At 69.0% G+C, this 24881-nt stretch overlaps 5 protein-coding genes across 5 annotated transcripts in view; all 5 read left to right on the top strand.

The window, feature by feature from the left end:
- HINFP (histone H4 transcription factor) overlaps window positions 1–24881 on the top strand; it is a 128064-nt gene that overhangs the window by 4293 nt on the left and 98890 nt on the right.
- LOC118252506 (ATP-binding cassette sub-family G member 4) lies at window positions 5174–11289 on the top strand. The gene is made up of 14 exons (XM_035555836.1): window positions 5174–5402; window positions 7338–7455; window positions 7535–7667; window positions 7831–7881; window positions 8048–8193; window positions 8435–8558; window positions 8778–8892; window positions 9119–9258; window positions 9454–9552; window positions 9702–9870; window positions 10341–10441; window positions 10547–10705; window positions 10832–10950; window positions 11064–11289. The coding sequence occupies exons 1-14, from the start codon at window positions 5174–5176 to the stop codon at window positions 11287–11289; spliced, it is 1929 nt and encodes a 642-aa protein (XP_035411729.1).
- LOC118252507 (NLR family member X1) lies at window positions 15056–20755 on the top strand. The gene is made up of 9 exons (XM_035555837.2): window positions 15056–15148; window positions 15554–15635; window positions 15845–15905; window positions 16139–16236; window positions 16356–16972; window positions 17410–18818; window positions 19558–19644; window positions 19748–19999; window positions 20136–20755. Exons 2-9 carry the CDS (start codon window positions 15557–15559, stop codon window positions 20452–20454), a joined length of 2922 nt encoding a protein of 973 aa, XP_035411730.1. The 5' UTR covers window positions 15056–15148; window positions 15554–15556; the 3' UTR covers window positions 20455–20755.
- The window catches only part of LOC126913550 (NLR family member X1-like), a 129433-nt gene continuing 119617 nt past the window's right edge, over window positions 15066–24881 (top strand). The window contains 1 exon segment of the mRNA XM_050715019.1: window positions 15066–15148. The gene's annotated coding sequence lies outside the window, so the exon portion shown is untranslated.
- On the top strand, window positions 20516–23959 carry LOC126913552 (Na(+)/H(+) exchange regulatory cofactor NHE-RF4-like). Its single transcript, XM_050715024.1, has 10 exons — window positions 20516–20558; window positions 21485–21512; window positions 21754–21818; window positions 21998–22209; window positions 22316–22502; window positions 22588–22724; window positions 22818–23022; window positions 23150–23346; window positions 23493–23663; window positions 23872–23959. Exons 1-10 carry the CDS (start codon window positions 20516–20518, stop codon window positions 23914–23916), a joined length of 1290 nt encoding a protein of 429 aa, XP_050570981.1. The 3' UTR covers window positions 23917–23959.

Genomic DNA, 24881 nt, shown 5'->3' with positions numbered 1-24881 from the left:
GCACTGGGGGCATTGGAGCCTTCTTCGTGCTTCTCTTTCTCCCTGGTTTCCTCCCCACGTTGGGGTTTGGGCTCCCGGCTTGGGCGGCGTGCTTTGGAGAGACGAATAAACGTCAGCGTGCCAGGCCGGCCGGCGTCCGGGTGCCTGCTTCAGCCCCGTCCCCGCCCGCCGCAGCGCGTCGTGCTGTGAGGTGAGACCGGGCCGCCGCCGGGGCTGCGGCTCCGCCGCGGAGCTGCCGGGACCTCTCGGCATCTTTTTGTGCCGCTGCTTGGGGCCGCCGGCCCCTGCCTCTTGGAGCGTGCGGTGCCCCCCAGGTCCCCGCAAGCGGCACGGGGAGGCCGGGTTTGGCTTGGGCTCTCCTGGTGCGGGTTGGTTTTTGCCGCCTCCTTCAGGGTGTGACTGTCAAGCTGCCTGCGAGGTCGTCGTCTGAATCTGGAGAGTAGCCTGGGCCCGGCGCAGGCAGAGCCAGATGCGTTTTTCGGCGAGCGGTTCGGATGAGGACGGGGCGAAGCTGGGCTCCCTGGCGGGGAGGTTGGCCCCGGCTGGTGGGGCCGACGCCGACTTTTCCCTTTCCTTTCTCGAGCAGAGTTGAGGCCAGGCTGCGGAACCCAGGGTAACGGAGGGAAGCGGGCTAAGCCCCTGGCCCTCTGCTCGCTTTCTGGTTCCGAGCTCTGCGGGCGTGATCCCGGCCTGCGCCCTTGGGGGCCGGGGCGACGCGAGCAGCCCCTCGGCTGTGCCTGCTGCCCGCGGGGCCGCGAGCTCCGCAGCCGCTGCACGGGGCCTGGGCACGGAGCGGGGATGGAGCGGGGAGAGCTGCGCGTCCTGGGCTGCCTGGGGAAGGTTTTCCTGGGGCTGGATCCGAGGGTGGGGGGCGCCCCGGTTCCCAGCGGCTCCGACCGCGCGCTCTGCTGGAGGATGCTCGCCCTGGGGAGAGCGTCCGCGGGCTGCAGGCGCGCAGCGTGGCCCGGGTCTTGCCCAGCCCTCCCCGCCCGGCGTCTTCTCGCTGGTGCTTGGCAGAGCTGCGAGGATACCTCCAGGAGCCAGGGCCTCCCGCCAGGTTTTGCATTCGCAGCGCTGCTCCTTGGCTCTCCTTCCACCCCGCGGGCCTCGGGGCTCTGCCGCCAAAGCCGCGGCGCGCGCCTCCGCTTCCCGGGCTGCGGCATCCCTGCGCTGCCGAAGCGGCCTCGGGGCTGCTGGGTGGCCGAGTTGTCCCTTTAAACCCCGGGCCCAGGGGGGGGTAATCTGCCGGGGATTATCTGCCGGGAGAGGATTGGTGTCCCACGGAGCTCTGCTCCCTGCCCCCACGCCCCAGCATCCCGCCCCGTGTGTGGAAACCAAGCTCGCTTTCCCCTGGGCCGTGCTCGGGGGGCGAGGGGAGGAGGGCAGGGACCGCTATGGGACTGGGGCTCCTCTTCCTCGCCGTGCTGGCCACGCTGGGCTCCGGCGAGTACCCAGGAGGTAACGAGGGGGTGTTCGGGATAACAGTGGGGCCCTCGGGGTGGCCCGGGGCTGCTGGCACCAGCAAGGAGCGAGACCCCCGCCGTGGCCCCCGGGCTGAAATTTGGCACTGGGGAAGGGAGAGCTGGCAGGAAGGAGCGTTGGGGCGAGTGGGTGCTCCCGGGTGGGCTGAGAGGAGCCTTTAGGGCTCACGCCTCCCACCTGCAGGTCTCTGAGGGCTGGGGAGCTGGCGGGCAGGGTGGTCCTCAGCCCCCCCCCAGCCCTGCTCTGCCCTTCTCCCCGCGCTGCCAGCAGACCAGGACACCTACTGGTCCGGCACAGCGCCCATCTGCCTGGGGGGCTGCAAGGGGAAGCACAAGGAGCTGAAGAGGAGCCGGTGCGGGACCGGCAGCTGCTGCTGGCTGGGCTACAAGTCCTTCTGCCGAGGTACAGCAGCGCGGGGCAGGAGCGGGGCCGCGCGTGGGGGCCGAGCCCCTCCGGCAGCCCGGACCCCACCCGCGGGACCCTCCCCGTCCCCAGTGAACTGCGGGCGGCCCGAGGCCGACTTCAACTCGGTGGTGTACGGCAACGACTGGTGGGTGGGCTCGGTGGTGCGCTACAGCTGCCGGCCCGGGTTCCTGCTGCTGGGGGACCCGGCCAGCGCCTGCCAGTCCGACGGCCGCTGGACGCCCAAGCCCACCTGCCTCCGTGAGTACCGCGGGGGGGGTCTCGCTCGTCCCCAACCCGCCGCGGGGGGCAAAAAGGGGTTGGCGGGCACCCGAGGGATGTGCTCTGGTCCTGCCCTCGCGCAGGGATCTGCCTGCGAGGCCGGATTGAGATCAGCGAGCGGGACGTCGCCGGGAGGTGCTCCTCGTCCTGCAGCACCCTGAGCCACCTGGGACCCCCCCTCGCTCGTGGCTGCGTCAAGATCTCCTCCTGCGTCCCCAAGCGCTCGGGCTGGGCGCGCTGGTTCCTGCGCTGCGACCTCTGCGAGTGCGACTGCCACGTCCCCTGCGGGGAGTCCCGGTAGCGGCCGCCCGCCCGCAGTAAGGGTCTGGCGCTGGTTTTGGGGAGGGGGGTGGTCCTGAGGGCTGGGGGCTGCTGAGCGGCTCAGGACCCGCTGCTCCTTGCTCTCCGGACCGCTTCCTCCGGGCAGGGCTGAGGCTGCCGCGCCTGGTGTCTGCTGTTCCCTTGGCCGCGTGTCTCCGTCACTGGGCTCTCTCCGTAAGCTCGGTCCCCACCCCGAGGCTTTACCTGGGAGGAGAGGAGAGGTTTGGGACTTGCAGCCACCGTGGGTGGCCATCTCTCCTCCTGGGGTTCTGGCCGGGCTCCCTTCCCTGAGCCCCTTCTTTCTCCCCTCGCGCCCCACCGGGGCGATGCTCCCTGCGTGCACCCCCGGGAACGGCCGCGCGCTCCCTCTGAAGCAGCGGAGGAAGGGCGGGTATCTTAATTCCCCGGGGAAGAAGCAGGGACGTGCGATGGGATTGCCAGGGGGGGGGCAGGAGGCCCAGCACCACCACCACCACCACCACCACGGACAGCTAAAAAGCCATTAGCAGCGCTGGCGCAGGTTTTCCAGCTGTGCGAGGAGATCCTGCTGCTGCTGCCCGCTCCGTCCCCGGAGGGACGGGACGTGTCCTGGCCGTACGCCCCCGGGGCCAGGACAGGCTCCCTCTGCCACGGGTCCTGTCCTGGAGGACCTGCGAGCGCCCTGGGGACGGTGCTCAGCGTGCTGAGCGCAGGGAGCCCTCGGCTCCGCGAGGAAAGGGCAGAAGCCCCCCGGTAGGAGCCGGCTCCGGGACTGCCGCCTCTTGGAGACGCCCCTGCTCTCTCCGCTCGCTGCCCCCCAAGCTCTGTCCCAGCTGCGGGGGGGGGGGGGGGGGGGGGGAAGGCTTTCCTCAGCTCAGCGGATCTTTTTGGTTTTTTTTCATTTTTAGTTAACCCCCTCGTTAGTGCCACCCGCTTCCATACGTCTCTCACGTTTCGGCGCCGCGGTGGGTGCGAGGTGCTGGGGGGGGGGCCAGGTGAGGCTCTGGGGGCGTGGGGACGGTGGGGGGGGGGGGGGGGCGCGTGCTGGGGGCCAAGCCCTGATATGGGGGGGGGGGGGGGGGGGGGGGAACCACGCAATTTGGGGCCAGCTGTGCCCCCGGCAGCCCTGGCCCTTGGTGGATGCTGCGAGCTTCCTAAGCAGCGCTCTGCCTCGCTGTCCCCCTGGGGTTCTGGGCGTGGATTTTGGGGTGAGTGGGCAGCTGGGGGGGGGGGGGGTGACCCGGGGGTGCACCGGGGCGAGGGGGGGGGGGGGGGGCTGGCAAACTGCGGGCTCGGCGAGCTGGGGGAAGGATGCTGGGGCCTTTGGGGCGTGCGGGAAGAGAGGGAGGAAGGGAGGAAGCGGGGCCGGTGCCTTTAAGAGTTTTTTTTTTTTTTTTTTTTCGCCCCCCCCCCCCCTCCCCCCGGCCGCCCATCGCGGCAGGCAGCGGCGGCGGGGGGCTCGGCGGGGCCGGGGGCTGCGGCACGGCCACGGACGGGGTGACACGGCCACGGGAGACGCGGGCACAGGTGACGCGGCCACGGGTGGCGCTGCCCCGACCCTCCCTGTCCCCCCCCCGACCCCGCCCCGCCCCGCCCCGCCGCCTCCCCGCCTGTCATCCGTGCGCATCGCAGCCCCGCGGAGGGATGGGGAGGGGACCCCGGCTGGGGACCCGCAGGGGCAGGGCTCGGCCCGGGGCCGGGTGCTGAGCACCGGCAGCGCCCCCCCCTCCCCCGCAGCCCCCCCCCGGGCTCCGGGCAGCGCCCCTTTGTCCGCAGGGGAGGGAGGGAGAGGCGGCGGCGGCGGCGCTGCGGCAGCGGGGAGCGGCGGAGCCCCCGGGAGCTGCGCTGGGAACGGAGCCCCCAGCCCGGCAGGTGAGACCCCGGGGGACCGGGGGGTCCCCAAAGGCTCGGGGCTACCGGGGAGGGAAGGGGCCGGGAGGGAGGAGGAAGGTCCTGGGCCGAGCTGCCGCCCCCAGCCCCCCCCGCCTTGTGCCTGCGCGGAGCTTCCCAGAGGGGATTTGGGGGATTGAGGAGCGCTGCTGGCTGCGGGAGGAGGAGGCAAGGTGAGCCCGAGGGCGCTCCGTGCCCCCCACATCCCTGAGACCCCCGGCATGGACCCCCCCCCAAGCACGGGGGGCGCAAAGCTTGAGGCTGCAGGGGGTGGGCGCGGGGATCCTGCAGCCCTCGCACCCACCTTTTCTCCCCCGGGGCTGGGGCTGGGGCTGGTATTTTTTTATTTTTTTATTTTTTTATTTTTTTCTCACCGCCCCCCCCCCAAGCCCTGCAAGGGATCTGCCTGCAGCGGGGAGATCTCGGCGCAGCTCCTCGCGAGGCCGTCCTCGCCTTTCAGGGGCTGCGTGCGTGCACTGCAGCTGCGGCCGGGAGCCGCCTGCGGCTCAGCAAAACGCAGGTTAGCAAAGCCTCGGGGTCCCAGCCCCGTGGGTGGGAGGGTGCTGAGCGCAGCCCCCTCGGGCAGGGGGACCCGGCATCCCGGCCCGCGATGCTGCAGAGAGGGCCAGGAGCACCGCAGAGCCCCGGAGCCGAGCGGGGATGGAGCCGGTGACACCGTGGTGACGCCGGTTTGGTGCTGGCCTGGTGTCTGGGGCTGTGCTGGTAAAAGACGGGGAGGCGAAACGGGTCCCTGGTCCCAAAAAAAGGGGCCCACGGCGATCCCGTCCGCCCCGCGCGTCTCCCCCAGAGCGCCACGATGGCAGAGAAGGGCATGGATCCCGCCTGCGTCTCCATCGCCCTGGAGGACACGGTGTGCCACGCCAGCCCCCCGGATGCCCCGCTGCTCACCACCCACCTGAAGAAGGTGGAGAACCACATCACGGAGGCCCAGAGGTTCTCCCACCTCCCGAAGCGCTCGGCCGTCAACATCGAGTTCATCGACCTGTCCTACTCCGTGCGCGAGGGCTCCTGGTGGAGGAAGAGAGGTAGGGGCCGCGGCCGGGCAGGGGACCCGGGGCTGTCACACCTCTGCCCCGCTGCCTGACCTCTCCCAGGTCCCCGGCATCGTCGTCTGGGCTGGATCCGTCCCTTTTTTTGCCCAAAAGGAGCGCCTCAGCTCTGCGGGAGGTTGTGCTCAGCAGCGGGAGATGCTGGAGCCGCTCGCCCTGCTGTCCCCTGTGGCTGCCTGGCCCCAAAACCAGACCCCGTCCTGGGGGCCGTATGGGGCACACGGGGCACTTTCCCGGCAGGGGGGCAGCCAGGATGGCTGAGTCTCCCCAGCGCAGCGGTTCAGGGTGTGGTGGCTGCTGTGCCAACTGCGGGAGACCCCGAGGGGTGCCCCGGTGTGGCGAGGGGGTGCGCGGTGTGCGGGGGGGGGGGGGGTCCTCTCCGGCAGCCCCCTGTGCAGCCGGGGCCGTGCTCCCTGTCCCCGTGTGTGACTCCGACCGAGAGCTCAGGGAGGGGAGAGGGGAGGCGGATGGCAGCTGGTGGGTGGTAGTCTGCTTTAATTAGCTCTCTCACTTAATGGGATGCCAATCAGGCAGCCCCGTGAGACAGGGGGGAGCTGATCTGGGGAAGGTGAAGGAAGGCAGGGACCTTGCACCCTTGGTCTGCGCACCCCAGGACCCCGCTCAGCCCCGAGGGTTTGCAGGTAGGGAAACTGAGGCAGTGCCCGGCAGCGGGACCAGCCCCAGGGCCAGCTCTGCCTCTTGGATGCTGGGGAAGCGCAAGATGGAGGCTGAACCGAGGTGCTGAGGGTGCCTGGGGCAGAGCAGGGCGCAGCACCCGGCGGTCCTGGGGTGCACACCGGTGGGGCTGGGGCGGCGAGGAGCGCGCCGAGGGGTGCTGGGGTCCTGGGGCGGCAGGAGGAGGATGCTCCTCTCCCCTGGAGCACGCAGAGGAGCGCGGTGCCGTCGGCCGGGATCCGGCCCCGGGTGCTGAAGCAGGAGGTTACTGGCAGTCAATGAACGCGAGTAACCGCTGCGCAAGCTGCAGTGGCGCCGACGTGAGCAGCATGCGCGCCGCCGGGGCCGCTCGCTCGCCCCGCTGCCGTCGCGCACGGCACCCTGCCCGCGCCCCGCTGCGCCTCTCCCCGGGGTGCTGCTGGGTGCAGGCGGCCCGGACCCCAGGGGTGCGTTTGGGGGCTCGGGGGGAGGGGGGGGGGTGCTGGCGGTGCCGGATCCCTGCTCCAGGAGAGGGGCTGCCCCCCTTATTGTGGGGTAAGGACCGTGCGCAGGGCTGGCCCCAAGGCTTGCCCCACTCTGCGGGCAGGGATGGATGTGTTGGCGTCACCCAAAGCCAGCTGCAGCCACGGGGCGTGGGGTGGGTGTTTTTTCCAACGGAGAGGTGCCCGGACCTGGTCCGTGGTTCCTCGTAGCCCCGGCACCCCACAAACCACAGCTCCCCTGCTGGGGCTGCATTTAGGGGCATTTCCTTAGAGCCTGGGGCTGTGCTCGTTCCCTGCTCCCGGCGCGTTGTCGCGTTCCTGCTGCCACAAAATGCTAATCAGCCGCCTTAAAGCAGAGATAATTCCAGGTCTGAGTAGCGGTGGCTGCTGCCGGGCGCCACAGCGTGAATGCCGATGAAGGCAGCAGCCGGCGGGCCTGGGGGCTCTGCCTGCCCCATGGCACCCCCTCCTCCGGGATGGGACAACATGTCACCGTGTCACAGCCTGGTGGCCTTCCTCAGCAGGCTGCACTCCCTGACCCGGGGGTTTCCTGGTCTGTGGTATCGTCTAGGGCACGTCTCTTTCAAGCGCTGGAAAGGACCAGCCGAAAACTGGGGGCAGAGAGCCCCCTAGAAGTGACAGCAGCTGTTCCACAGCACGTGGAGGTCTTGGGGTCCTCCCGGTGCCGGGATGCTCTTGCAGTCCCCTTGCACTGATCCTAAAAGCTGGACCCGCTCTGCTCTCTCCCCCCCAGGGTACAAAACTCTCCTCAAATGCCTGTCAGGGAAGTTCTGCCAGCGGGAGCTCATCGGGATCATGGGGCCCTCGGGCGCCGGCAAGTCCACGCTGATGAACATCCTGGCTGGCTACAGGTGAGGCTGAGGGGATGCAGCGGGGCTGGGGGCCGGGGGTCCTGTGCTGCATCCGTCCCCGGGCGCCTCCGTCCCGCAGGGAGACGGGCATGAAGGGGCAGATCCTGGTGAACGGCCGGCCGCGGGAGCTGCGCACCTTCCGCAAGATGTCCTGCTACATCATGCAGGACGACATGCTGCTGCCGCACCTCACCGTGCTGGAGGCCATGATGGTGAGCGCCGGGGGGGGCTGCGGGGCCTCCACGCTGACAGTAGGACGTGGGGACCCAGTCCTGCTCGCCTTCGCTTCCTCGCCGTGAGCTGTGGCCCCCCGACATCGATCGGGGATGCCCCTGGGCCTGACATGGTCTCGCCCTGCCCGTCCTCCCCCCGCAGGTCTCCGCTAACCTGAAGCTGAGCGAGAAGCAGGAGGTGAAGAAGGAGCTGGTGAGCGCTGAGGGAGGTGGGCTCGGGGCCTCTCGTCTCGCCCCAGAATGGGGGAAGTGGGGAAGGGAGCGCCCTGAGGGCACCGGGGGGTGCTGAGGGACCCCCAGGTGGCGGGGACAGGGCGAGGGTCCCCGGGACACCGCGGTGAAGGAGGCTGTGCCCCCAGGTCAACGAGATCCTGACGGCGCTGGGGCTGCTGGAGTGCTCCTACACCCGCACCATCTCGCTCTCGGGGGGGCAGCGCAAGCGCCTGGCCATCGCCCTGGAGCTGGTGAACAACCCCCCGGTCATGTTCTTCGATGAGCCCACCAGGTGAGACCACAGGGACCGGGGCTCCCAGCGCTGCTTGGCCCCACCAGGGGACGCCAGGGACCCCTCAGGATCCGAGCGGGGCTGTGGGGACCCCCAGGGGGGTTGCAGCGGGGTGCTCTCCTCCATGGGCCTGAAAGAAAGGGGTGCCTGCAGGAGGGGGGGGTGTCTTTGGGACGTCCTTCTCCCCCTCTCACCTCTCCCCTTCTCTCTTTCTCCTCTGCCTCACCCTTCGTGGCCGCAGCGGCCTGGACAGCGCCTCCTGCTTCCAGGTGGTGTCCCTGATGCGCTCCCTGGCGCAGGGCGGCCGCACCATCATCTGCACCATCCACCAGCCCAGCGCCAAGCTCTTCGAGATGTTCGACAAGGTTTGGGACGGGGCACGGGCCCCCCCCCCCCCCCCCCCAGGGCTGTGGGGCCCCTCTGGCCAGGGAGGGAAGCCCTGGGAGGGGGGGGGGCTGCAAGTTTTTACCCTGGGGGTGCGTGGCATCTGGTGGGGGTCTGGCCAAGGTGTCCCACGGGTGGGGAGGAGCAGGAGAGGTGCCCCCGCTGCTCCGTGCTTGCCAGATTTGCTTTTTTTCTCGCAGCTGTACATCCTGAGCCAGGGCCAGTGCATCTTCAAAGGCGTCGTGACCAACCTCATCCCCTACCTGAAGGGCCTCGGCCTCCACTGCCCCACGTACCACAACCCCGCCGACTTCAGTGAGTGCCCCCCCCCCGCCCAGCCTGGGCCGTGTTTTTGGGGTGGCGAGGTCCAAACCCCAAGGGGACAGGGCTGCCCGCGTCCCCCCGCTGGGTGCTGGGCTGCCGGGTGGCACAGCACCACGGGGAGGGGGCTCCCACCTTCTGCCCTGGGGGGTCGTGGTGGAGCAGAGGGGACGTGGAGGGCTGGCTCAGCACCACTCGGGGGTCCTGTCCTCCTCTGCAGTTATCGAGGTGGCCTCAGGAGAGTACGGGGACCTCAACCCGGTCCTGTTCCGCGCCGTGCAGAACGGCATGTGCACCATGGCCGAGAAGAAGAGCAGCCCTGAGAAGGCCGACCCGTCGTGCCCGGCGCACTGCGTGGCGGTGAGCGGGGAGCAGAGCAGGCTCCTGGAGCCGTGGGGGGCGCAGGTCCCAGGGTGCCCGGCTGGGGACACCTCCGTCCTGCCTGCCCCGCGCTGCGGGGTGCTCAGCGGGGGCTCCCCGGGAGCATCGGGTCCCCCTGTTGGGAGATGACCCCTGTCCCTGAGCCACGTCTGTGACCTGCCCGCGGTCTTGCAGGACGTTGACCACATCGAGAGCCACACGTTCGCCACCAGCACCTCCACCCAGTTCTGCATCCTCTTCAAGAGAACCTTCATCTGCATCCTGCGGGACACGGTGAGGGCAGGGGGGCTGCCGGGGGGCGGGCGGAGAGAGTCCATCCAGGGCTCTCCCTGGAGGAAGGGGCAGGCTGTCCTCTGCCTCCCCGGGGTGCTGCGGGGCCGGGGCCCTGCCTCGCTGAGCCCCCGCGCCCCCCGTGCCTGCAGGTGCTGACCCACCTGCGGTTCATGTCCCACATCTGCATCGGGGTGCTGATCGGGCTGCTCTACCTGCACATCGGCAACGACGCGGGCAAAGTCTTCAACAACACCGGCTTCCTCTTCTTCTCCATGCTCTTCCTCATGTTCGCCGCGCTGATGCCCACCATCCTCACCTGTAAGGAGCTCCCGGCCCTGGGGGCGGGGGTGCTGAATGATGGGGAGGGCTGAGCTGGATGAAAGGGGGGAAATTGGGCAGGAGAGGGGAAAAAAATCCAAGAAAAGGGGAAAACTTCCATTGGGATCGCCCGGAGCGTATTGCAGCGTTGCCATTTGTTTACTGTCTGGCCCAAAGCAGACTTCAGGACTTTTTCTTCCTGCTGAGAGAAGGTCCGTGGAGCTGTGCTCCCAGCTGCTGCATCTCCCTCTCACTTCCTCAAAAAGCCTGGCTGAAACCCCCCAGCTCAGCTGACTTTTCCACGCGCCGAGTTCCCCACTCGGCCTCGTTTTTTTCCCCCGGTGAAGCCGCTCGGGTTCCTGCCCGCAGGCAGGCGGCTGCTGGGGGGGGGGCGTTCGCCCCCACCGGGGTGGGCAGAGGGGCTGCAGCAGCCCGGGCCGGGGCTCTGCCGACCCCTTCCCTCCCCGCAGTTCCCCAGGAGATGTCGGTGTTCCTGCGGGAGCACCTCAACTACTGGTACAGCCTGAAAGCCTACTACCTGGCCAAGACCATGGCCGACGTGCCCTTCCAGGTGAGCACCGAAACACGGCCCCGACGCCCCGGGCTGGGGGGTCCCTGGGCTCTGCGTCCCCCGGGGAGGGTCCGTGGCTCCAGCAGGGCTCTCTCCCCGCCGCAGGTGATCTGCCCCATCGCCTACTGCAGCATCGTCTACTGGATGACGGGCCAGCCCCCCGAAGCCACGCGCTTCCTCCTCTTCTCCGCCCTGGCCACCGCCACGGCCCTGGTGGCTCAGTCCCTCGGGCTCCTCATCGGAGCTGCCTCCACCTCGCTGCAGGTCAGGCGGGGGTTTGGCTTTACCTGGGGCGTGGGGGGAGGTCGCAGGGGGTCCCACGAGCAGGTTTGGGGGCCCGTAGGCGGGCGGCGTGGCCGTGGGCGGCACCCAGCGGGCTGTGCTCCCCAGGTGGCCACCTTCGTGGGCCCCGTCACCGCCATCCCCGTCCTGCTCTTCTCGGGCTTCTTCGTCAGCTTCAAGACCATCCCCACCTACCTGCAGTGGAGCTCCTACGTCTCCTACGTCAGGTGGGACCCAGCGCTGTGGCCGGGAGCTGCCCCCCCGTGGGGCTGGGTGGTGGGGGCGGGGGGAACAGGGGCACGTGGTGACACGAGGTGACGTGGGGTGTGCTCTGCCCCAGGTACGGCTTCGAGGGCGTCATCCTCACCATCTACGCCATGGAGCGCGAGGACCTGGAGTGCCTCGAGGACTTCTGCCCTTTCCAAAAGCCCATCAAGATCCTGCAGGAGCTGGACGTGGAGGAGGCCAAGCTCTACCTGGACTTCCTCATCCTGGGCATCTTCTTCGTCATCCTGCGGCTCCTGGCTTACCTGGTGCTCAGGTACAAGGTCAAGTCAGAGAGATAAAGGGGCCGCGGGTCCCCGGTGCCGCTCCCGGGCCTGGCCTGGGGACAGACACAGCTGGACCCGGCGCCCCGGGCCCCGTCGGTGGGTGCCAGCCAGGCCTGGCTCAGTCGAGAAGGGTTTTGAGACATCTCGGAACTGTTTTAACCTTTCCACGCACTCTTCATCGCAAAAGTTTTGTACAGCCCTGGCGCCTGCCACCCTCATTCCCCTGGGGACTGCCGGGCCCCACGGAGCTTGGGGCCCCTCCGGCCGCCCTGCCCCTCTCCGAGGGGCACCGGGGACGGTCCCACGGGGCCAAGGGGGGCTGCTCCGTGCCAGGAGGGGACACCCGCAGAGCCATCACGAGCCCCCGGAGCACCAGGCCGGCAGCACGTGCATCAGCATGGAGAGGAGCCCGAATATTCAACAGGCCCAGTTGCACAAGGCTTTCGTGTTTCCTGCCGCCGTAGCCACAGAGATTGCTGCATCCCCTTTTCCTTTCGGCCTAGATCCCCCTCTTTTTATTTTTTTCCTCTTTTTTTTTTAATTTTTATTTTAACCCGCCCTGCTTCCAGCCTGCATGGAGAGGAAGGGGAGTCAGCAGGCAGAGAAGCTGGGGCTCTCTCGTGCTGCTGCTTGGATCCATCCTCAGAGGGGATCTGCAGACCTGGGGACCTGGTAGGGTCTGTGGGATTGGGACAGCGCTCTCAGACCTCAGACAGCCTTGTGTTTGGTCCCTGTTGTCTCTGGGATCCGAGCCAAGAGGATAAAAGCAACCAACATGGAGAGAAGTGACCGGTCCCACCAAACCCCGCACGGAGGATTTGGGTCCCCACCGTGCCGTCGCTGGAGCTCTGTTGCTGGGGCTGGCCCCGAGCCCTTCCCTTGTGCCTCCCTCCTCTCCTTCCCTGGCACCACTGCGGCCGTCTCAGCAGGACGGGGAGGACGGCACTGCTCAGCACCGCCTGCGTGCTGCCCGCGAGGAGGTGATGGGACACGGCCCCGTCGCAGCGGGACCCTCCTGGGGTAGGAGCGCACAGAAACGGGTCCCAGCAGCGCCGGGGCTTGGAAAGCAGGTGAGGTCTTGGAGCGGTTTGTGCGCGTCGGGTGCGCCTGGTGCTGGGAACAGCTTTGCACTTGGGCACTGGTGTCCGGATGAGGTCCCTTTTGGATGAGGTCCCTTTTGGCAAGGGTCCCTGGCGGCTCCACCGAAGTCACCCCTCGCGGAGGGAAGGCATTTGGGCACCTCGCTGCCCGTCCGAAGGAACGGAGCTGAGGCCGGGGCGCGCACACTGCTGTGCTGGCGCCAGGACACGGGGCTGCGCTGATGCCACCAGGAACCCGCTGCTTTCTGGTGGGCACAGACACGGGAGGGCACAGCTCGGCCCTGGCTCCAAGCGCAGGCTGTGCCAGGCTGCTGCCGGCACGCTCCGAGCAGCGGGGCACCGCCGAGCGAAGGACGGACTTCAGCAATATCCTCGAGGCTCTGCTTCGCTTTTCTTGGCTCGCGCTGGGACTGCTCCGCACCGCGGGGGCCAGCTGGCAGCGGGCGGATGGATGGCAGATGCAGATGGGCACGCGGCAGGGCTGGGTTTCCCCTGCCTGGACGGCACAGACACGAGGAGCTCGTAGCCACGGGGCTCTCCTGCACAGAGGGGCTGGCGGCAGGACGTGCCCCGGTGCCCTTCCCCTGCTGAGCATTGGGGTTTTCCCCAAGGGCTCTCGGCTGACTTATTGCTGTCCCTCCTGAAATTCCCCTCGGTTCCTGGATCCTCCTTCACCCCTGACCCGTGCCACGTCCTGCGGTGAAGCTGCACAGGCTTGGAGCGCTGCTGCCTCCTGGACACGATGCTGCGAACCCGGGGGCATGGGGAGGGGGGACCCGTCCCCACGTCTGCGCCATCACCAGGGGGTGGCGGAGCTGCAGGGCTGTCACCCACCTCCATTTCACTCTCTGTGGGGGCTCTTGGACTGCTGCCCCGCTTCTGCCCTGCTTTTGGGGCTTGTTCAGCCTTGCCCAGCACGGGGTGCGTGCTGCTGGGCTGGGGCTTTTCCCCTGGGTGTGGATACCGAGGCGGCAGGAGGTGCTGATGGAGCAGCTTGACGTGGGCCCTGCCTCCTGCTGCTCGCAGCCTGGGGACCAGGGTGAGCAGGACAAGCGCTGGGGTGAGCTCTGCAGCTGGAGAACGGCTCTGCCGGGGGGTTTGGGGTGTGGGGATGGGGTCCCTGAGCTGGGTCTTGGCTTGTCCTGGGCGCTGTGGGGGGCACGCAGCAGCAAGGATGCACTTTATGAGAGCAGGGGTACGGGACCAGGGGTGCTTCTGCATCTGTGGGCATCCCCACAGGGAACGCGGCTGGATAATCGCGAGGAGCGTGATGGAGAAGAGCAGGCTTCTTCCCCCACGCCTCCTCTCCCCTCCTGCACCCTCCCTGCCCCTGCCATGCACTTTGAAGGGACGAGGACGCGGATCCGGCTGTGGCTCTGGCTCCTGGGGAGCGCCGGTTGCACTCCACCCCCTCTAAACCTGCTTCAGCTCCTGCCCGTGGCTCCGTCAACCCCAAGGCAGGGGCGCAGGGATCCGGCCCCTCGCCTCCACCCATGGCCAGGCCCCGTTGGCACACTCACAGGAGCAGCAGCCGCCCCCTCATCCCTTTGGGTTTGCTGGAGGGGCCAGCGGGGAGCGCAGGGAGGGTCTCGCCCCCTCCCCGATCAGGCAATAAACATGTTTCGTTCTCGCTCTGCGTGCCCACCTTCCCTCCCAGCCCTCCACCACGGAGCACCCCGCTGCTTTTCCAGCCTTTGCCGTGCCGTGTTGGTAAGGGGGGGGGGGGTGGGGGGGGGGGGGCAGCTTTAATCCGTGCCCCCTGGGGCCATTTGCCAAAAAAGCGTGGAGGCAGCAGCTCGGAGGCCAAGGGAGGTGGGCGCGGGGGGTGTTTGCCCAGCTCCTGCTGCCTCGCCGGGGGGAGGCTGCGCAGCGGGGCCGGGGCATTGCTACCCCTACAGTGGCCTGGCCGGACCCAGGCGAGGTGGGAGCGAGCCCCCGGGCTCTGGGGGGGAGTCGGGGGCTGCCTGCAGGTGAGGGTCCCGTGGGGACGGCGTGTGCCGGGGTCCCAGCGGTGCTCAGCAGTGTCCGGAGGGCCGTGGAGCAGGCGGAGGCGTCGCGGCGTGTGTCGGTGTTCGGGGGCTGCCGGCTGTACTCGTGGGGTTTCACACATCAATAAAACCTATATTTATAGTGTATTTATGGCGTGTTTGGGGGGCTGCCTCCCCCCTCTGCGTACGGCGTGGGGACGGGTGGCCCATGGGTGCTGGGGGTGGGTGGGGGGGGGGGGGCACCCACACCCCTATAGGCTCTGGGGGGACATTTGGGATGCGAGTACAGCCACGGGGGGGAGGGGGGGAGGCGGGGGGGGCAGGCTGGGGTTTTCTGGGTGTTTTCTGGGATTTTCCAGCACGTTATGGGGCGCTGGAGCAGCTCCGCACCCTGCGGGACCGCGTCAGGCTGCGTGCCCGTACACGCGTGCATTGCACAACCCTGCACAAGCTCGTCCTGCAGCCGCCCCCGGACCCCCCCCCAGCACCCTCTGAACCCCCCCCCAGCACCCTCCGGACCTCCCCAAATCCCCTCCAAACCCCCCCCCGGTCCCCGCGGTGAGCCCCGTCCCCGACGCATCCCCGGCTCCGGGCGGGGGCGCGCTCCCCCCGGCGCTGCTCCCGGTGGCCGGGCGGGGACAGGGGCGGGCCGGGGGGGGGGACACGGGGCGGAACGGGGCGGGCCGGGGGGGGGGCCGGGCCGCAGGAAGTCCCCGCCGCCCTCCGCCGAGCCCTTCCCGAGCCGGGGCAGCCGTCGGGGGGGTCCCGGGGGGAGCCCCGAGGGAGGTGACAGCGGGGGCGGGGGGGGGGGGGGGATGTCTTCGGGGGGGTCCCGGGGGTCGGGGTTGGGGTTTGGGGGGGAGGGGGGGGCTGCTGAGCCTCTTGTCCGCGGCGGGTGACGGGCAGCGGGAGCGGGGCTTTTTGGGGTTTTAATGGGAAAGCTCTGAAAAGCCCAGCGGGGGGGTCCGGCAGGAGGAAGCCCCCCCCCGACTTTCCCCTTTTTTCCAACATTTTTGCCCCCCCGCCCCACTCCTCCGGGTGTTGCCACGCTGTTAGGGCTGAGCCCGGGCAAGCGACTGCCGGCTGCAGGGCCGGGAGGTGGCAGGAGCAGCGGTGGGGAGGGGGCCCGGGGGGGGGCTGCCCTGCCCAGCACCCATCTCACCTCGCTGCCTGACCCTTCTCTTCCCGCAGAGGATGTCCCGGGCCGTGCAGGGACGGGGCTGCCTGCCCTGGGCCCGGCTGGGGCCGTACCTGCGAGCTGCTTCGCTGCCAGGTGAGCCCCTGCTGCACCTCTGGGGCCGTGACCCCAAATCCGTCCCGCTCCTGGGGTCACCTCGTCCCCCCCTGGACGCCCGCCCCGGCCACACAGCGGGGTCCGTGGGGGCACCCCCGCGGGGTGCCAAGGCGGTGAGCGGGGTGCTGTGAGCCCTGTGGGGCTGGGGGACGCTGTCCACGACCCCGAAGCACGTTGTGTCCCCGCAGGTGCTGCCGGCGGCTCCTTCCACGGGAAGATCCTCAGCGGGGACAGCAGCTCCCTGCCCAGGTACAGCACCACGCAGCTGGGTGCCCCCAGAGTGTCGGGGCTCCCCAGGCACACGCTGCTTTGCCCCCACCTGGAAACCGCCCCCTGCCCCTCCCCAGTTCAGCCCAGCCTCTCTGCCTCGCCCCAGCCCCGTGGGGTCCCTGGGTTCCTCGTCCCTCCCTCGTCACCTGCCCACGCTGCCCCTCGAGGCTGCCAGCCCCTGCCCTCCTCCCGACGCTCTCCTCCTGTCCCAGGAGCTGTGTTCGCCACCAAGGAGGCTCCCAGGGGCCCCCAGCCCAGCGCAGCTCCTCCCGCCACGGCCTGGACCACCTGAGGACCGTGGCCTCTTCTGGTGAGCGTGCGGCCTCGTGGAGGGGGACGGGGGGTCCTGCAGAGCTGCTGCCCTCCTGGGCTGTGCGTGGTCCCTGCTAGCGAGAAGCCCTCCTCTTGCCAACGCCTTTCTCTCCCCAGATGCCATCAAGAAGCACCAGAAGAGCCTGGCTGCGTGGTTCAGCAACCAGCCCAACGAGGAGCGGCAGTTCGGCCCTTCCTTCTCGCTGAACGCGGTCCACGTGGACCCGGTGATCCGGGAGAGCTCCCTGGAGCAGATCCTGAAGCCCTCTCCCGAGCTGACCATCCAGCACCAGCTCCAGCGGTCCTCCAGGCAGGTGATCAGCCTCCAGAACCTCTTCGACGTGGATGCCTGCGGGCGGCAGGTGAAGAACGTGGTGCTGTACGGCACCGTGGGCACGGGGAAGAGCACCCTCATCAAGAAGATGGTGGTGGACTGGTGCCACGGTCTCCTGCCCCGCTTCGAGCTGGTCATCCCCTTCTCCTGCGAGGACCTGTCCCACAGCCACGTCCCCATCTCCCTGCGGCGCCTCGTCACCAAGAAGTACCAGCACCTCCGGGACGTGGCGCCCATTCTGGGCACTTCCAACCTCAGGGTGCTTTTCATCCTCAACGGCCTGGAGCGCCTCAACTTGGACTTTCGGCTGGCTGGCACGGAGCTGTGCTGCGACCCCAGCGAGCCCATAGCTCCCTCTGCCATCGTGGTCAACCTGCTGCGAAAGTACCTCCTGCCAGAGGTCAGTGTCCCCCTCCAGCTCCTCCGTGCTGCAGGAAAGCTGGGGGAGAGCCCGGGGATGCTTCAGGCTGGGCTCTCGTGTGCATTGCTCCTTGTTCAGCTTGGCTGTGAGTCAAGGGGCAGCCTCCGTCCCTGGAGGGACTCCCCGAGGTGGCTTCATGCTGATTTGGCTCTGGGGGGTCTTTGGGGAGGCCTGGTGAGACGAAGAAGGCAGCAGCTGGGAGCCTGCCTGCTGGGCTGTGCCCTTCCAGATTTAATTTATGTCTAGCAGGGGATGGGGAAAGCTCTTCTGCGCGCTTTGCCTGGGCAAGCTTTGAACCAGCGCGCGTAGGGCGGCAGCTTCTCGGACCCTCGGGTGCTCCTGGTCAGAGGCTTGGGGTCCTGCTGAGCTTGGCTAAGAGGGAACACCTCCCAGCTCACCCGGCCCTCCGCTTCCAGGCCAGCATCATCGTCACCACGCGCCCGTCCGCCGTGCGCCGCATCCCTGGCAAGTACGTGGGGCGCTACGCCGAGATCTGCGGCTTCTCCGACACCAACCTGCAGAAGCTCTACTTCCAGATGCGCCTCAGCCAGCCCGGCTGCGGCGGAGGGGACGGCGAGGGCTCGGGCGAGCAGGATAACCTGGTGGAGATGCTCTCCAGGAACCTGGAGCGCCAGAACCAGATCGCCGCCGCCTGCTTCTTGCCCTCGTACTGCTGGCTGGTGTGCACCACGCTGCATTTCCTCTACTTCACCCGGACGGTGCCGCCCAGCCAGACCCTGACCGGCATCTACACCAGCTTCCTGCGGCTCAACTTCAGCGGGGAGGTGCTGGACAGCACCGACCCCACCAACATCTCCATGATGAAGTACGTGGCCAAGACGGTGGGCAAGCTGGCCCACGAGGGGGTGACGTCCCGCAAGACCTGCTTCTCGGAGGAGGACCTGCGGCAGTGCTTCGAGGTGGAGATGAAGACCGAAAGCGAGCTCAACCTCCTGGAGGTCTTCCGCAGCGACGTCTTCCGCTTCTTCCTCACGCCGTGCGTGCAGCCGGGCAAGGAGCACACCTTCGTCTTCACCATCCCCGCCATGCAGGAGTACCTGGCCGCCCTCTACGTGGTGCTGGGCGAGAAGAAGACCCTGGCGCAGAAGGTGGGCAAGGAGCTGTCGGAGCTCATCGGGAAGGTGAGCGAGGACGCCGCCGTGGTTCTGGGCATCGTCTCCAAGGTGCTCCCCCTGCGCTTCCTGCCCGTGCTCTTCAACCTGCTCAAAATCTTCCCCCGCTTCTTCTCGCGGCTGAGCGGTAAGGACCGGGACACGATCGCTCGCACCATGGCGGAGGAGCTCTTCAAAGAGGAGGACTACTACAACGACGACGTCTTGGACCAGATCAACTCCAGCATCCTGGGCGTGGAGGGCCCCATGCGGCACCCCGACGAGGCCCCCGACGACGAGGTCTTCGAGCTCTTCCCCATCTTCATGGGGGGGCTGCTGTCCCGCCGCAACCGCGCCATCCTGGAGCAGCTGGGCTGCTCCATCAAGAACCTGGCGGCCTTCGAGATCGCCGAGGCCATGAAGAAGACCGTCATCAGGAACAGCCGCAAGGGGCTGCCCCCCTCGGAGCTGATGGACTACCTCTTCTTCCTGCACGAGTTCCAGAACGAGCGCTTCACGGCCGAGGCCGTCCGCTCCCTCCGGACCGTCAACCTCTCGTCCGTCAAGCTGACCCCCCTCAAGTGCTCCGTGCTGGCGTCCGTCATGGGCACGGCGTGCCACGAGGTGGACGAGCTCAACCTCACCTCCTGCAACCTGGACGCCGGCAGCTTGAGGACCCTCTTCCCCGTCCTGCTGCGGTGCAAAGTCCTCCAGTGAGTACCTCTTCTGCTTCCCCTGGGCAGCGCTCAAGGACTGGGCTCCCCTTGCCTCTGCCGGGGCACGGAGCAGGCAGGGAAGGGCAGGAATGCTTTGCCTGTCCTCAGAGCAGTCCCCGAGGACTACAGCGCCCGTCGTGCACTGCTCCTTGTGCAGCCCGGCTCGGGCGCTGCATGCCGGGACCTGCAGTCCCACCGCAGCCTCCCGTGGGGCCGCGATCAGCGCCCGGCGCCCGCGGGCTCCATCCCGTTGCTCGGTGCCACCCGGCGTCGCCCCGCAGCTCGCCCCGCTGGGTCCAGGCAGGGGATGTGGAGCCCCAGGGGGGAACACGGGGTCCGTCGCAGTCCGTTTGTGGCACTGCAGTCTTCCCGTCGCCCAGGGGGTGGCGAGCAGTGCTCGCAGAGATGGACGCGGCTGTGCAGCGGGGCTGGGCGCCGCTTCCTGCCTCTGGAGCTTGGGGAGGGCTTGGTGGGGTCCTGCTCGCCCCTGAGACCCTCAGCCCCCCCGGCAGGGCTTGGGTCCCCCTCCCCTCCCTTGCTCCTGCCGGCGCTGGCTCTGTTGGCTGACGCCGCCCCCGCGCTGGGGGGGCTGCCGTGTGCTCCTTTTTGGGGAGGAAACCTCAAGGGCCTTCGGCTGGGGAGCCCAGGTGGGGTGGTGATGGGGAGGACGGGGTGAACTGCCCCCCCCCAGCCGGCGTTTCGGCCGTGGCACCCGCCGCGTTTTGCTCTGCACCAGCCTGCAGCTCAACAGCCTGGGCCCCGACGCCTGCGAGGAGCTGCGCGCCCTGCTGCTGCACGACAAGTGCGCGGTGGGCGACCTGCGGTGAGTACTGCCCCCATCCCCGCCCCAAACCCTCCCGGCTGCCCACCCCGCTCCGGGACCCCCTTCCCAGCCTCGGCAGCTCCCTGACCTCGTGTCCTCCCAGGCTGTCCAACAACCCGGTGGGCGCGCAGGGGGCACGGCACCTGGCCGAGGCGCTGGCGGGGAACCGCTCGCTGAGCCGCCTGTCCCTGCTGCACGCCGCGCTGGGGGACCGGGGCGTGGAGGAGATCGCTCGGCGCCTGGCCGACAACCAGCAGCTGCAGGAGCTCAACCTGGGCTACAACGCCCTGACGGACGCGGCCGCCCTGCGCGTGGTAGAGGTGGCCAAGAAGCACGCCACGCTGGACAAAGTGCAGTGAGTTCAGCCTGCCCGCTCGCGGGCGAAGCTCCCCGCCCGATGTCCCTCCTGGTGGCGGCGAGCAGGGGCTGGAACCCCTCTCTGCCCCCGCATCCTGCCCCCCAGCATCTCCTTTTCTCCTCTCGACCCACAGTTTGTACTTCAACGACATCAGCGAGGAGGGCAAGCGGGCGCTGCACAGCCTGCGCATGGACCGGGACGGCGTCAGGGCGCTCGTCTTCCTCACGGCGGGCACCGACGTCTCCGACTACTGGTCCAGCATCCTCAACACCGTGCACAGGAACCTGCCCTTCTGGGACCGCGAGCGGGTTCGCCAGCACCTCGCCCTCCTCCTGCAGGACCTGGAGAGCAGCCGGAGACAGACGGCCAACCCCTGGAGGAAAGCCAAGTTCCTGCGGGTGGAGAGCGAGGTCAAAAGGATGCTGGGGAAGCTCCAGCAGGGGACCCTGTGAGCTGCTGTCCAGGCGGGGAGGAGACGCTGCAGGGGTGCCCGTGCCCCTATCCCCGGGGGAGATGCCCAGCGGTCGGGTGCTGCTGAGGCTGTCCAAGGCGCTGGGTACGTGGAGCTCAGCCCTGATCCGCGGGCGAGGCTGAAAACGTGGGAGAACCGCCCGGAGCCCAGGGACAAACGGGACTTCTTCTTCTGGGCTTGGAGAGTCCCAGCCCCTGCCGGCCTGGAGACGAGCCGCGGCAGGGGCAGGACTCCGGCTTGCTTGTGAAATCCTCGGTGGCATTAAAGCGCTCCGCTTTGTCTCCTGGTCTCGCTCTTCCCCGCCGTGGGCTGCCCCTGGGGGCGGCTGGAAGCTGGGACGCCCGGGGGCTGTCCCCGAGCCCCTCGGGGTGCTGGTCCCGGCTCCCAGCCCTGCTGGGCGAGGGCCAGCGGTGCCCCGGGGCTGGGAGGGCAGGGGAGACGTCGGGGCTGTTTAACCATTAAACCTGGGGCGTCTTGGGAGAGGCGGGGACGCTGGCCTTGCTGCCACTTCGCCCTGTACCTTGATCCCCCTCGCATTCGCTGCAGCCATGAAGCAAATGAAAGGTACGTGCCGGGGCAGCGGGGCTTCGTCCCGCGCAGCCCCTGCCCCACGTGCACGTCCCAGGCTCTGCAGGGCAGCGTCAGAGCCCGGGGAGGCCCCGGGAAGGAGCTGCAGGCAGCCAGGAAAACGCAGCTGGGCTTTGGGGGGGGGGGGGGGGGGGGGGGGGCTTGGCAGGAATCCCCTCTCCAGGGGTTTTGGGGTGTCCTTGTGCTGGAAGAGGCGGGGAGGTTTTCTTTTGGGGCGGTGTGTGTGGGGAGGTTTCCATCAATTCTGGGTGTCTTGTTACCCTCCTCACCCCCACCCAAAAGTCCCGGGGGGGCTGCTCAGACTCTGCAAGCCCACTTGCCCCGGCGCGGCACGCTCAGCCCCTGCACGGACAAGCCCCGAGTGCTGCGGGTCTGCCCCCAGCTCGCTGCCTCCTGCGCTCACCTCTCCTCTCCCCCTGCAGGGCTCGAGGGCGACAGGACGTCCATCATGTAAGTGCTGAACTCCCCCCCGGCCGGGGGCTTGTGGCCCCGTAACGGGGCTGTGCTGAGGCGGTGTGGGACATGGTTCCTGGTCCTGGGAAGGTTTTTCCCTGAGCCGTCAGCTCGGGAGGGATAGGGGCAGCCCCATGGTGCTGGAGCTGTGGTCCCGGCAGGCTCTCAGGGCTGGGGAGGGCAGGGGAAGGCGGCGGGGCTGCGCTAACGTGGCCTCTCCCGCCCTTTGTCATTTCAGAAAATTTGAATTTAACCCCAAAGATGGGATCGACAACCCTGCCTTGTCGCTGGCTGAGGACACGGGTAAATACCCCCCCCCCTTCTCCTGCGGGTTCCCCCATCGGCGTTGGGGCCGGGCACCTGGGGGCACCCCGGGGCGCGTGTGGCAGAGGGGAATGGAGACCCCGTGGCGACGGGGAGGGGGTCCCCGTCCCACAGAGCATCCCTGCAGCCCCCGCTCACGGTCCGTGCCCCCCTCGCAGATGGCGAGGCCGCGGGGGAGCCCCGCTTCTACCTCCTGAGCAAGGGCAGCGCGGAGACCTTCGGCTTCTGCCTCCACGAGGAGCTGGGCAGCCAGGGCCACGTCGTCCGGCAGGTGGAGCTGGGGGGGCTGGCCCAGCGCAGGGGGCTGCAGGACGGGGACCGGCTCCTGCAGGTCAACGGGCGCTTCGTGGACCACCTGGACCACCGGCGGGTAAGCCCCGAGCGTCCCGGGGGGCGCAGAGGGTGCGGGACCCCGCTGCCCCCCGACCCTGCCGGAGAGGTCCCGTTCTCCGGGGTCAAATCCTGGCCCCGTCCAGGTGGTGCAGAAGATCAAGGCCAGCGGGAACCAGGTGCTGCTGGCGGTGCTGGACGGCGACTCCTACGAAGCGGCCAAAGCCCTGGGCCGGGACCTGGCCCAGCTGCTGCCCGCTGACGTCCGCCCGCGCCTCTGCCACGTCAAGAGGGACAAAAGCGGCTTCGGCTTCAGCGTGTCGGGGCCGGAAGGTAGGGGACAGGGACGGGGACGGGGATGGAAACCTGCCCGTGGCATCGCCCCGCTCGCTCCGTCCCGCTCCTTCCCCTCGCGCAGGCACCAAGGGCATGTTCCAGCTCTCGGTGCGGCAGGACGGCCCGGCGGACCGAGCAGGGGTCCCGACGGGCTCCTGGCTCCTGGAGCTGAACGGGGCCAGCGTGAGGAGCTGCTCGCGCTCCCAGCTCGCCCGGAAGGTGCGTGCCGCCCTCCCACGATGGGTGCAGGACCGGGGCCGGCCGTGGTGCCGAGCGTCCCGTGGTGCCGAGCACCCCGTGGTTCTCCTCCAGCTGAAGCAGAGCGGCAGCAAGATGACGCTGCTGGTGGCATCCAGCGCCGTGGAGGAGTTTTACCGCCTGCGGGGGCTGCAGGCCCCGGCCGCCTCGGCAGACACCTCCTGGCTGCCCTACAGAGCTCGCGAGCTGCACATGGCGAAGGGCCCCGGTGGCTACGGGTTCCTGCTCAAGGAGGACGACTACGGCGCGGGGGCCATAGGTGAGGGGAGAATCGGGGATAGCCGCGAGCCCTGTGCCCGTTCTGGGGGCTGCTCCCAGCTGCATTTGGGGATCCAGCGGTGTCGGGCTCCGTGAGCATCTTCCCTCCCCCGTCCCCGCCGCGGCAGGCCAGTTCCTGTGGGAGGTGGACGCCGGGCTGCCGGCCGAGCGGGCGGGGATGAAGGAAGGGGACCGCGTGCTGGCGGTGAACGGCGAGAGCATCGAGGGGCTGGACCACCAGCAGACGGTGCTCAGGATCCGCGCCCACGAGGACCGGGTGACGCTGCTGGTCATCGACCCCGCTAGCGACGAGTTCTACCGCTCGGTACGCTTCGGGGACCCCTGGGGCGCTGTGGGGCTGGGCGATGGGGCGGATCTCAGCCCCAGACCTGCGTGGCGAGGTCCCTCCAGGGCTCCTGGCTTGCCGTGGAGCTCCGCGAGCCGCGCAACTAACCTGTGGGGCTCTTCCAGATGGGGCTGTCCCCTCTGCTGTTCCTCGAGGACGGCGACCCTGCCTCGGGCTCCTGCACGCCCTCCCTGCCCTCTCCCCACGGCTCCCCTGGGCTCTGCCACGTCGACGTGGGACCAAAGGGACCCGGCTCCTGGCTGGTGGCTGCTGCCAACAGCATAACCATCACGCAGGTAACCCGCCTCGCCGCGCTGCTCCCAGGCTGGCATCCTCCTGCCCTGCTTCTCCTGGTCCTTCCCTGGCACCGTGGGGCTGGTGGGAAGGGGCTGCGTGGCCCCTTGGCCACAGGGGCCGAGCAGAAAGATCCCCCGAACCCACCCGCGGAGCGCGGCGGGGTGGGTGGACGTGTGCTGCCCTCTTGTCCCCGCCGTGTCCCCGCAGAGCCCGCGCAAGGAGGAGCAGAGGCAGCTGCGCGAGGCGTTCTAGTGGCCCGGGAGCACCCAGCCTCCGTGGCCCCACCAGGTCCAGCCTGCTGCTGCCCCCCGGTTCTGGCTCCCCGGAGAGCAGAGGAGCTGCTCGGGATGGCCGACGCTGCGCCTCTGCGCCCGGGATGGGGCTGCCAGCATCGCACCTCGCACGGACTCGCCTCCGCTGCCCGAGGCTGGCCCCAGGCTTTTATTAGTGGCAACCTGAAGGCAGAGCTGCGCCTTTGCCGGCCCCGATGCCTCCGGGAGCGTTTAGGGACGCGGCATTCGAGCCCTCGCCCAGCTCCAGGCTCTGGATTGCCCCCAGGAGAGCCGAGGTACTGCCCTTCACGCCATGACCCGGGGCGACGGGGAGCCTGGAGCTCGGCTCAGCCCGGGGCTGGCCCTCGGGCGAAGGAGAGAAGGAGCAGCGGAGGCCGCGGGGCACTGGAGGAACCCCCCGGCTCTGAGCCGGGCTCGGGTCTGCCCCCGCACGGACATCTCCTTGTGCTCCTGCCCTCTGCGAACTCTGGGTGGGATCTGCCCCCAGCACGGCACCGTTCCTGCCTCACCCTTTTGGGGTGGGATTAAAGGACGCGAATCCACTCCGCCGTTGACGTGGGTGGTGTAACGGAGGCTCTGGCGCTCAGGACCCGTCGCCCAGCCGGTGCGGTGGTGGAGGTGGAGCTGGGGGGCCCTCCACGTGCTGATGACCCCCTCCTGGGGGTCCCCAGGGTGCTACATCTCCAGGGGGCTGAGGCCGAACTCCTGCAGGCGCTGCTTGTGCTGCAGCGCGATGGCCGTGCCCCGCTCCTCCCAGCGCTGCCTGGCCCCTGCCAGCTTGGCCAGCACCAGGTCCAGGCTGGCCTGGTGGGAGAAAGGACAGTGAGGGGGGGGGGGGGGAAACGGTGCTGCCAGGGGGAGCCACCCCAAAAAATGTCCCCACTCACGTGGAGGATCTGCTCGTACTCCCTCTCCATGGCGCTC

Source organism: Cygnus atratus, chromosome 22 (genome assembly GCF_013377495.2).
Source record: "Cygnus atratus isolate AKBS03 ecotype Queensland, Australia chromosome 22, CAtr_DNAZoo_HiC_assembly, whole genome shotgun sequence".
Lineage (NCBI taxonomy): Eukaryota > Metazoa > Chordata > Aves > Anseriformes > Anatidae > Cygnus > Cygnus atratus.
The sequence above is the reverse complement of the archived record's forward strand: the minus strand, read 5'-3'. Positions and strand labels throughout refer to the sequence as shown.

Bases quoted from the DNA above. Each gene is read 5' to 3' on its own strand.
- LOC118252506 (XM_035555836.1), top strand. From the start codon at position 5,174: ATGGCAGAGAAGGGCATGGATCCCGCCTGCGTCTCCATCGCCCTGGAG. The intron at 8,559-8,777 runs GTTTGGGACGGG...TTTTTCTCGCAG, and splicing joins TCTTCGAGATGTTCGACAAG to CTGTACATCCTGAGCCAGGG. The intron at 9,259-9,453 runs GTGAGCGGGGAG...GCGGTCTTGCAG, and splicing joins GCCCGGCGCACTGCGTGGCG to GACGTTGACCACATCGAGAG.
- LOC118252507 (XM_035555837.2), top strand. From the start codon at position 15,557: ATGTCCCGGGCCGTGCAGGGACGGGGCTGCCTGCCCTGGGCCCGGCTG. The intron at 15,636-15,844 runs GTGAGCCCCTGC...GTGTCCCCGCAG, and splicing joins GCGAGCTGCTTCGCTGCCAG to GTGCTGCCGGCGGCTCCTTC. The intron at 16,237-16,355 runs GTGAGCGTGCGG...TTCTCTCCCCAG, and splicing joins GAGGACCGTGGCCTCTTCTG to ATGCCATCAAGAAGCACCAG.
- LOC126913552 (XM_050715024.1), top strand. From the start codon at position 20,516: ATGCCCAGCGGTCGGGTGCTGCTGAGGCTGTCCAAGGCGCTGG. The intron at 20,559-21,484 runs GTACGTGGAGCT...CTCCCCCTGCAG, and splicing joins GAGGCTGTCCAAGGCGCTGG to GGCTCGAGGGCGACAGGACG. The intron at 21,513-21,753 runs GTAAGTGCTGAA...TTGTCATTTCAG, and splicing joins GGCGACAGGACGTCCATCAT to AAAATTTGAATTTAACCCCA.